This window comes from Condylostylus longicornis, unplaced genomic scaffold (genome assembly GCF_029603195.1).
Source record: "Condylostylus longicornis isolate FDR11 unplaced genomic scaffold, ASM2960319v2 ptg000091l, whole genome shotgun sequence".
Classification (NCBI taxonomy): domain Eukaryota; kingdom Metazoa; phylum Arthropoda; class Insecta; order Diptera; family Dolichopodidae; genus Condylostylus; species Condylostylus longicornis.
In genome coordinates this window covers 1528622-1540754 of record NW_026578059.1, presented here as the reverse complement: position 1 = coordinate 1540754, position 12133 = coordinate 1528622, and the positions used below count along the sequence as shown (strand labels likewise).

The 12133-nt window shown below is 24.6% G+C and overlaps 1 protein-coding gene across 1 annotated transcript; it reads left to right on the top strand.

Annotated features, from left to right (window-relative positions):
• The first annotated feature begins 9121 nt into the window (after positions 1–9121).
• On the top strand, positions 9122–12101 carry LOC129613728 (putative uncharacterized protein DDB_G0282129). Its single transcript, XM_055527915.1, has 9 exons — positions 9122–9136; positions 9224–9404; positions 9494–9601; positions 9947–10597; positions 10760–11021; positions 11100–11181; positions 11317–11494; positions 11945–12001; positions 12058–12101. The coding sequence occupies exons 1-9, from the start codon at positions 9122–9124 to the stop codon at positions 12099–12101; spliced, it is 1578 nt and encodes a 525-aa protein (XP_055383890.1).
• Positions 12102–12133: the final 32 nt, after the last annotated feature.

The window sequence follows — 12133 nt, the reverse complement described above, 5'->3', positions numbered from 1 at the left end:
TACAAGTATGTATGTATATTTATATGATTTCATTTCTATAATAATTACATAAATATGTATAGAGATATATATACTTTTAAACATACTCCTGTATTTTGTATATAAGTATGTATGTTGAAAATTTTATCTACAAATCAAAAATGTACGGTTTTTTCTTGATTTTGTTATTCTTTTTTCTTACTGAATTACATACTAAAAATATTCTGTGTATATATAATATTTTCAACTCTCTCTTTATATATCTTTCTCTATCTCTCTCTCTCTCTCTTTCCCTTGTTCTGTTTCTATCCTGTGCAGTGTTAGAACACTAACGCATTTTTATGCCAAATTTAGCTTTTCAAATGGATTTTAGTATTACATTGCAATTGTAATTAATAATATTGGCGACGTTTTCGAAAAAAAAAGCATTGGGAAAATCTTTATGTATACAATAAAAACCGTCCCAAAAAATCTATCATTTTTATAGAGACAGTCAAAGTATTCCATCATTGCATTATACAGTGTTTTGTTAAATCTTGCCAAAAAATGGCATTGTATACTTTGTATGTCCTAAATCCAGCAAAATTGTTCAACCGAAATATCCCCAACACTGTTTCTATCCCAGTGTTTCTATTCCTGTGATGTTCAAGTGTGTGTGTGTGCGTGTTGATTTGGAAATAAAATAAAAGTAATTTTTATATTTTCATTTTTTTTTTTTCGTTTTGTGTTTGTTTTGTTGTTTTGTGTGTTTTGGTTTAAGTATGCCTCTACTCTCTATACTCTCTACTCTAAAATAATTTTTTGCTATATTAAAAAAGAATAAATAAAAAAAAGAATAAGCAAATGTTTTTGTTTTAAAGGAAAAGTGAAAAGCGAAAAAAAAAATAAAATATAAAAAATATTTTTCGAAAAAGGAGAAAATCTTTTAAAAAATAAATATTTAAATTTTTTTTCCCGTTTTAAGTGTCCGTCTTTAGAACGTTGAAAAATTCAAAAAAATTTCGAAAGCCCTCATAGTAATTGAGAGTGAAAATAAAAAAGTATTCCAAAACAAAAAAAAAATTACTAAATTTCCAAATTTTACAATTTTTTGATTACAAAAAAAAAAAAAACCAAAAAAAAAGTCAATTTCTATAAAAAAATAAAAAAATTTTTTTTTTTTTAAAAAACAAAAATAATTTATTTTTTCTCTGCGTGTTCCAAAAAAATTAGAAAAACAAAAAAAACAAATTTTATCCGCAAATCCCGTTATTCTATGTGATTTTTTTTCTTTTCCACATTGTTTGTTGAATGTGCACAGGAAAACAAAAAAAAAAATAATTTTTTTTTCGAATTGCAGTGTTTTTTTTTTACTCTGAAATATTTTTGTGAATATACAGGAACAAATATAAAGTCAATAAAAATTGAAGATTTTTAATTAAAAATTCAAAAAAATAATTTTGCAAATAAAAAGCAGGCAAATTTTACGAAAAAAAAAGGATTTAAAAAAAAACATAATTCATTTGTGTATGTGAATTGTATTTGTGTATGTTTGTGTGTGCCATTAAATTCCCAAAAAAAAAACAACAACAACAAGAACAAAATTAATAAGTTTTCATTAATAATAATTAATAATTATTTTGTTTTAAGTTTATATACATACATACATATATATATATCTATATATATATACATATATATATAAAAATATGTACATATGGACGCACAGTAGACTCTTACTTTTATTAACATAAATTTGTTATGAACGCTCAATTAAGCGAACTCATAAAAATTGTTGCCTAAATGTCTCACTTATATGAACAATATAACTGTAATATTATTATATGAGAGAGAATAAAAATTTATTTACATATATGAACATTGTACCAATTATTTTCCAATTTATAAAAAAAAAAATGCTACTATTACACGCAAAGGAAATTTATTGCAATAGATAGAGTACATTTTTACTTTCATATATATATATTAAGAGTCTGAAAATCAATTTTAATTTTTGTATTCCTAAACTTTTATTGTCTATTTTTATAATGATCAAAAAACTGAAATATCACATAATTAAAATTTGGAATAGCAATAACTATAGGGAGTAAACTGTACATGTATGTATGTACATCATTAATATATAAAATTCAAAATATAAATCATTTAACATATGTTCGAACGTTATACTAAATTTGCCTTACCGTTTGTAACGTTAAGAAATAATGAGATGTTGAAAAATTTAAAAGTAATTCTAAGTCGATTTAACCATTTCTGTATCTATGTATCTGTCAGTCTGTCCGCCCGCCCGTCCCAACGATAACTCAAAACCTAATTGATCAAAGTATTTCAAATTTTCGCAAATGATTTATTTCAGTAAATTCCAAAACCCTATATAAATTGGATATGATCGAGGTACTGGTTTGGGTATCTGTCATACAACTTCAAAATTTATTTCGCTATATCTCAGAAATTGTAAAAGCTGTGGTATTGAAATTTTAAACAAGCGAATATATTACTAGGGTTATTATATGTTTAATAAAAATAATTGAAATTGATTGGCTCCTTTTCGTAGCTGCCATACAAGTTGAAAAGTTATTTGCGTATATCTTGAAAACTGTTCAACCTACAGTACTGAAATTTTGCAAAAACAAATATAGTAAAATGACTGCTACATTCATTAATACCAAGGTGTTGAGATCTCATGAGTGATAACTGCCCTACAACTTCACAAATTATTTGGCCATATCTTATTCTAAAATTATTCAGTGGATATTGTAAGGGTTGTTATGTTTGATATTGAAATAATGATGTTTGATATGATATTTGCCGCTGAAATTTCAAAAAGCAAGAAGTTGTATGAAACTGTATATAAGTTATCTCCGACTTTTAAAATAATTTATATGTACATGTATCACAGAGTTGACACGATCAACTACAACTATTTTTGTTTTTAATTATTTTCCCGAAAAAAAATAATACACTTTCCTTCAAAATCTTGTATGTTCCCCTTATTATCAGTTAAATTCACATTCCGTTCCGTTTTTTGACGCACCCCGTCGTTTTTCTTTCACTATTAGGTACAAGATAAAAAATCGACACCACTATCATCACTTGTATTCACTCAAACAATAATTGTGCTAATTATTGTCCATCAATTAAATTAAATTTCCATATATACATATGTACAGTATATAGAACATTGAAATAGTACACGATTCGTATTGGTTAACTTTGCAGCAACACTATGACATAAAACTTAACATTAGAGAAAAAGAATTTTTAAAGTTTTTGAAGTTAATATGTTCTTGTATTATTATATCATAAAATAAGTGACAATTTTTTAAACTATACAGAAATGGTGCTTTTATACAAAAAAGAATTTTTTTGAAGAAAGCATCTATTTCTACAGTATGAATAATTCTAAAATTGCATTTTTACAAAAAAATGCGTAGTGTCACAGCAAACTAATGATATTTCAAAACGAAAATCTCTCTGCGTTTCCATTTTCCCTGTTAGTGAATGGTATGCGTTCTCGCTCAACTTAACTCAAAAATATGCACTTTAGAGTCTTAACGATTATTATACATAGAAAACGAACAGTTTGTACATTATCACATGCAAACACAAAACACTGAAAATATAGTGGTGATTTTTTAAGAGGAAGGGCAGGTAGAGGAGTAGTGGGAGAGAAGCTTTAATTTCAATTGCAATTTCTCATTTATTTCTCATTTTATATAGTCATATTAATTAATTTGTTTAATATACGTTACATGTATTATATAATATATGAGTATATGACTAAACGTATACATTATGTAGGCATTATAATATGCTTAATACACATACTAATATGATATCAAAATATTATTTTATAGAATAAAGCGAAGTTGAAAACAAGTAAAAAGAAATAAATAAATTCGAATTCCGGAATGTGTTTTTTTTTTGTTTTAAATAATAGTAAAATGTTATCGTTTTTTTTTGTATTTTTGTAAATTCTATCTATATAGAATTTCTGGAAATTCAAAATTCAGTTTATTTTAACTTGTAATGATTTACTTCCATTATTTGAATTTCTTGTAATTCAAAATAACACAATACACATATATGTATATATTATGGCTTTTTATCTAGTAATTTTTAAATTAATTACAAAATTTTTTACTTAAAATTTGTAAAAAACTTTTCCTGTGTACGTTTTTGTTTGCTGTCATATCTTCTCTCATTAACTGTTATGTGTTTGTGTATATACTATGCGAAATTGTCACAACACCAAAAACAACAACAACAACAACCAACTGACAATTGACCAATTTTTTTAAAAATAAAAATAAAAAAATTTAATATATATATATATATATATGTATGTATAATGCACATCCTTGTATCCCGTATACATATGTATATGTGGTAGTGTAAATCAAAATCAGGACACAAAACATTTATGTTAAATAATATTGTGAATTTAATATTTTGCAAAAAAATAAAAACAAAGAGAATTTAATTCCAAATTTAGGAAATTTTATAATAACAAAAATATAGTCGAAAAAAAAAACTTGTTCCTGAATAACCCTGTATATATAATTGCTTTTTGAATGTGTCTTTCTGATTGATATTTATTAATTTTTTTTTTTTGTGTTTTTATTAAGTTTACTCTGTGCACAATCATTTAAAAACAATGAACACTGAAATATTAAAACTCCTTCAACTTAAAATTGTTTCGTCCAAACAACTACGGCCGGTCAGTATATCACCGATTTACCAATTTCATAGACTGTTTATGTGAATTCAATTGATTCAGTCTTACACTTTGAACCCGGCCCTAAAGTTAGAATGGATGAAAAAATTTCAAAGTTGGAAATGAAATGGTTTTTTTATATTTAAAATTCAATTTAAATACAGGTAACCCCCCAAATAACGCGCGGTCAATAGACTTTTGAAAAATTTCTGACAAAAAAAAAATATTAACAGCTAACTTCAATGTTTAAATAAGATGATTTAGAATTGTTTTTTTGAAATCACATGGAAATTATAACACTGCGATTTTGAAATCAAATAGAATTCAAATTCGTTTATAACGGATTTAATTCGTAGTGGAAAGAATGAGAAATTGTATAGGAGTACCACCTCGTTATAGGAAATTTAACAAGTCGTGTTGTAATAAAACTATACGTTATAAAAGCCCCACCTCATTAAAGGAGGGTTACCTGTGCTCACTGTAAAAAAATCCAAAGTTTGATTTAAAATTTTGATTTCAGGCAGAGGGGTTTGGCAAAAATATCAAAGAAAATTAAAAAATAATAAAAACGAAACCTATACTTAAAAAAATTAACATAAAAACTGCGAACTTTAATTATACAACTGTACTGTAGAATAAATTTAAAAAAAAAAAAAACAACAAAAACTTTTTACAAAATTTTCATAATTTTTTTGAAGTTCTAAAAAAATTTGTTTTAAATTTTTTTTTTCTTCTTTTTTGTATTAAAAATTTTTTCTTTTTTTTTACTAATTGTTTTAATAATATTGTTCTTACACTTTTTTAAGACTAAACATTTAATATATATTTAATATACCGAAACTTTTATATAAAATGCCGCTATAATACTTGAAAAACAAATTATTTCTGGGATTCCTATATAATTATAATAAGAAGATTTTCTTTAAAAAATTACAATACAATAAAACTACGCTCATTTTTTTAATTTTTTAATGCTACTTTTTAATTAATCATCAAAGTTGCCAGCTGATTTTTATTAAAATATAAAAGGAAAAACATAAAACTTTTATACAAAATTTAAAAATTTTTCTATTTTATAAAAAAAAAAAACATTTATACTAACTGTGCTAAAAAAATTAAAAATATTTTATAAAAAAATTTATATAATAAAATTTTTTTTCTAACTTTTCAAACTTTTTCTAACTTTTTCTAAAATAAACTACTAATAAAAAACAAATATACCATACATTTGACTGAGACATTTTTTCTGTGTGTGTTCTCCTATATAAGTGAAAAATTTTTATAAATAAATTTTTTTAAGGAAAATTTTTTTTTCTTGTTTTATTAGAAAATTAAATTTATTTTATTTATATTTAATTTAGTCATAATTAAAACTGTAACACTATATCATATGATAATTTAATATAATAATTTTTTTTCCTATAACTATGTGCAATAATTTATAAAAGAGAGAAAATGCTCTTAAAACTATGAATTAATAAAAGACAAAATACTCTTAAAAACCATAATAAAAATATAAAATAAAAATTAAATATAAAAAATTTTGTGTTTGCTCAAAATTTTACCTTTAATAAAAAAAAAAAACAAAAGTATCGTGTATTTTTACATTTCCATATAATAAATATAGAATTATAAGAGTTAGTAATGTTAAAAAAAAAAATAATTTTTTTTTCTCTCTTCATAATATTTTCAAAGGTGTTATCGATAATGTAAATTGTGCATTGAATTCTTTTCTTGTATCTTAATCGATATTGCAGTTAAGAGAAGCGCGTTCTAACTTTTAATGTTGTCAACAGATATCACAACATTTTTGTAGAATGATCGGTACTTGACATTATCGATTACACTTACACATATATGTATACATATAATATCTATAAAAGCAAATCTCTTGAATATATAAAATCAATTCGAAGAAGTCAAATACATATTTTACACACAGGGCTATATTCTCTGGAAGTACAATATCTAAAGTGAATCTTACATATTTTTTTGAATATGTGTGCTGTTCGGCAAATTATGTTCTGAAAATAATTCTCATCAAATCCTCCCAATTGAATGCATGTGGAGATTCATTTCAACTTTGACGGACTCAATAAATAGGAATAGGCGGACTCGGCGAAAAATTCCAATTTCAAAGTTCTCTTGAAATTCTTTATGCACTAAACCCTATATAATATATATTCAGTTGAATGTCTTCTGTTCCAATTCTCATGTCCCATCTATAGAATTCTCTGAATTTTTTGTACAGGAATAACAATCGCAATAATAGTATCGAATCAAAGATACTATAACAATCGAAGAGGAAGTAGACCGATTGAATAATACCCTGCACTTTGACAATCTGAGTTTAAAAATTTCTTCTTTAAACATCTAGAATAAGCCTTCATTGTTAAATGGCAATTACTTGAATCTGTTAAACCACTCAATAGAAATTTCATGGATTTTTATGCCTAACCGATAATTGGATACATGACTGCCAAGTTTCATAAATCTAACTTTAATATTTTTCCAAATATTTAAAATTTTCTTTTGGAGTTGCATAGCAGTTACTCGAACCTATCAAAGTTATTCAACCAAAACTTCAGGATTATATCTGACTTAAAATTGAACACACGGTTGCCGAATTTTATGAATTCTATCTTTATTATTTTTGTAAATATTTAAAATTAACTTTCGGAGTTGAATGGTAGGCTACCTGAATTAGTGCAACCATTCCATTCCAATTTTTAGAATATTTGAAGAACTTGATTTGACACACCTGTACAAAATATGATATTTATTTCCCGATTATAGCTTTTGAAATATTTAAAAAAAAACTTTTTGGGTTGAATGGCAGCTACCCGAATGTATTTTCCGAATTTGTGTCGTTGGCACAAAAAAAAACAGCTTGTGAAAGTTTGGTGTCAATTGCATCATTAATCGTGCGATCGGACGGACATGTTTAAATCAACGCAAAATTTTACGCTGAGCAAGAACATATATACATGCTCATGCCGGAGACGTCTTCTACAAGTTTCATATCAAAGTTAATATACTCCTCAAGAATACCCTTCATAAGTAAAGATTTTGTTTTCATCTTCGTTTAAATCGTATATTTTCGGTTTTAAAAGCTCGTTTTGACGAGTTCATAATATCTTCGTGTATTCATCAAGTAGTCATCAAATTGTTTTTAATACTTTTATCTTTCGAAACAATTTTTTTATAGAATCTACAAAACAAAAGTTACTTGGTACAGATAATCAATTGAAAAATTTAAAAAGAAATATAAAAAACATATCCAAATTAAATTAAAGTATAAACTATAAAAGATTTATTGAAAATATAAGAAAATATTTGATATATATATATATAATATATATATAATATATATATATATATATATATATATATATATATATATATAAATTATAATTGAAAAATAAAAAAAAAATCATTTCTCTGTCATATATTTTGATTTATCTCAATCTTTTCAATCTATATGTGTATACATACACATGAAATATCATTATTGAATATTAAAATATAGTAAATAACACCTATAAGTACATACATATACATATAAAATATTAAGATAATTTGGAGTATTAATTATAATTGCATTTAATTATAGAGGTAAGAATAAATTTTTTCTCAATTTATTAATTAATTTCATATATATAATAAATATACTTATATATTACGTACACTCGAACCCCGAATATATTACTTGTATACATACTCGGAACCGGATTGTATGTACACTTAAACCCACAATTTTTAAGTTCCTTTATAGTCAAACTTGGCATATCATTAAACTTGAAAAATGAGGGCCAATAGCGGCGCACATTTTTTAAGAAAGTAAAATAATTTTTGTTTGTTAATATTTTTTGTGCTTATCATATTAAAACCATTGAAGATTCACATGATATATTTCTAATATAAATACACAAAAACTGGAATTTTAAAAACTAATAGCAATCTAACTTTAAAATATCATTGTAAAAAATTAAAATTCATGTGTGAATATTTAAACAATTTTAAAAAAATAACTCAAAATAAAAACTTACTCATTTAAATTAACAATTACAACTATATACATATTTATAATTAATTTATAAATATTAAAATATAAAAAAGCTTAATATATTTATCAGTGTATATAGTTAAAAATATAAAAAATATCTCTACTTTAAAAATTCAAAAAGAATTCTATATAAATTGTATATAACAATTTCTCAATCAAATTTGCTCGTCTCTAACTATTATATATCATATTTTAAATTCTTAATTAATTATCAAAAAAGAATAATAATAATAATAATATTAATAATAATTAATTATATAATAATTATATTGAAAATCTACAAATCTTAAAAACTGAATAAAATTATAAATTAACAAATAAAACTGGAAATACAAGGGAAGAAAATAAATTCCAATATAATGAGTTCTGACTCAGTAACATTAGCACAATTGCAACAATTACAAATTAAACAACAACAATCAAAATTACAACAACAACAACAACAACAACAACAACAAAAGTCGTTAGTAATTTCTTCGTCACCAGTTCATCTTCAATCTTCAATAAGATCACCAAAATTACAACATAAACAACAAATGTTAGCACAACAACAACAACAACAGCAGCAAAGAGAACAACAGCAATCCAGATTATTTAATCAGAATAATCGTAATAATCCTATAATTAGCATGCAGCAAGCAGGTAATGTACAGAACAAAAAAAAAATACACTAAAATAAAAAATTAAAGACAGATATATATACAATTATTTTAAATAATAATTGATAACAGATATAATATCATCATCACCGTCATCATCCTTATTAACAACAGCAACAGCAGCCGGAGGACCAGGAGGAGGAGTAACAACTGCTATGTCACGACAAGTAATCGGAGAAAGTGATGGTGGTGTAGCAGCAACTTCATCATCATCATTAACAACGAATTTAATTAATTCTTCAAAAATGAAGCATATAAATGATAATATTCATCTTCAACAACAACAGCAACAGCAATTGCAACAACAACAACAACAACATAAACAGAAATCTCATTCACAAGATTCAAATTCTTTATTAAGTCAACAACAGGAAATAAAAATTCAACAATTACAACAACAGCAAAATAATTTAAAAGAACAACAACGACAACACCAAAAACAAATGCAACAAGAACAACAAAAGCAACAGCAGCAGCAGCAGCAACAACAACATACAATTCGTAATAATTATAATGATATGCAAGGAAATAATGATTTGTATAATAGTAATATTGATAATTCTCTAAAAACATATTCATCATCAAATCAAGATAACTTATTAGATCATAATCATCAACAGCAGCAGCAACAACAGCAACAACAATTGCAACGCTATCAACATTTACATCAATCAAATTTATCAATAAATACAACATCTACAACATTTGATCGTAGTGGTAGTGGTTTATTGACAACAGTTTGTGATAATATTAATATAAATGATAATAATAGTATTAGTGGTATTGGTAATGATATTAATAGTTGTACTGGTGGTGATATAACATCAATGACATCAGAGCAACAATTATGCCAATTATATAATGCTCAACAACATTCTGATTATATTATATCAGATTATATGGATAAAATTTCAACACGTATTAGTTTATTAGAAACTGAATTAAAATTTGCATGGCGTGCATTAGATTTATTAAGTGGTGAATATGGAAAAATGTGGACAAGATTAGAAAAATTAGAAAATATAACAATTGAACAACAATCAGTTGTTGCTAATTTAATGGGTTTATATGGTCATCCAAGATTATTACATACATTAAATGATAATACAATGACTGAATCGTCATCATCATCAGCTGTTGCTGCAGCAACAACAGTTGATTTATTAGATCAAGTTAGTTTATCTGATCATTTACAATTACAGCAACAACAACAACAACAGCAACAACAACATCAACAACAGCATCAGCAACAACAGCAACAACGATTACTTGAACAATATGAATTAGAAAGAAATTTAAATAAAATGCGTTTATTAAATTATAAAAATGAACAATTAGGTCAAGCACCAATTGCAGCACATGAATTTAATCATATGCTTGAAGAACTTAAAAATGAAGCACTAAGATCAAATATATGTGGTATTGGTGGTGTCAATACTAGTAATAGTAATGAAATATCATTTTTTGATAATAATCCTTATCATATTATTGAATCAGATTTAGAAAATATACGTAGTAATACAAAATCACCAAGATTATTAACACACAATCAACAACAGCAATTATTACAACAACATATTCAATTGCAACAACAACAACAGCAACAACAGCAATTAAGTAATTATGATGATATTATTAATAATTCTAATGCGGCAAATGATACATTAAATTTGTTAAGAATGCGTCATAGTACAATTGGTAATTCGGCTAGCAATTTATTAAATGATGTTGTTAGTAATTTAAATGCTCAAGCTACTAATGTTCAATTTATATCGGGTTTTTTAAATTCAACTCATATTAAAGATGGTTTGGAAGAGGGTATTGATTTAACACAAAAAAATAATCTTATTGATAATAATGATTTATTATTATTATCATCATCAACGTCATCACAGAATCAATCAATTAGTCATGGTCATTATGATATTGATAATGATATTACTGGCGCAAGTAATTTAGGTAGTGGAACAGATACCGGTAATAATATTGGTAATGATGGTAATAATATTGGTGGTAGTAGTAGTGGTGGTGGTAATAATTCTACTGGTACATCATCAAATATTAATAATTATGGTCCTATTAATACAAATTTATTTCAAGCGCAATCAGATATAAGTCGTTTACGTAAGGATATAAATTTTTTTCGGAGTGGCGAAATAAATCGGGATATATTTAGTAATAAAAGAATAATAAATAATAATGAAAATAATGATAATAATATCATTAGTAATTTAAATGATAACAATATTAATATAATTGACAATAGTAAATTATTAATTGAACAATTATCACAACAACATCAACAAAATTTAGAAAGTTCAAATGAACATAGAAATGCTTTATTAAATTTATTACAACAAAATCAAATGTTAGAGTTTTTTCGTCAATCAACGAAATCATCAATATTAACATTATCTGATAATAATAAAGAAATAATTGATATTGATAATAGTCAAAATAATAATGATTTAATAAAGAATTTAATATTAAAAGAAAATTTTTTAAATAATATTAATGAAACAGCAAGTGATAATAATGAACCAACTGAAGAATTTTATAAAACCTTAAATCAAGCATATCGTGAACAACAATTACAACAAAATAATACAAATAATATTAACGACATACAACAACAGCAACAACAACAACAGTATTTAATGGAATTAGTACAATCAAATAATATAATATTATCAAGGCCAGTATCACAATTGG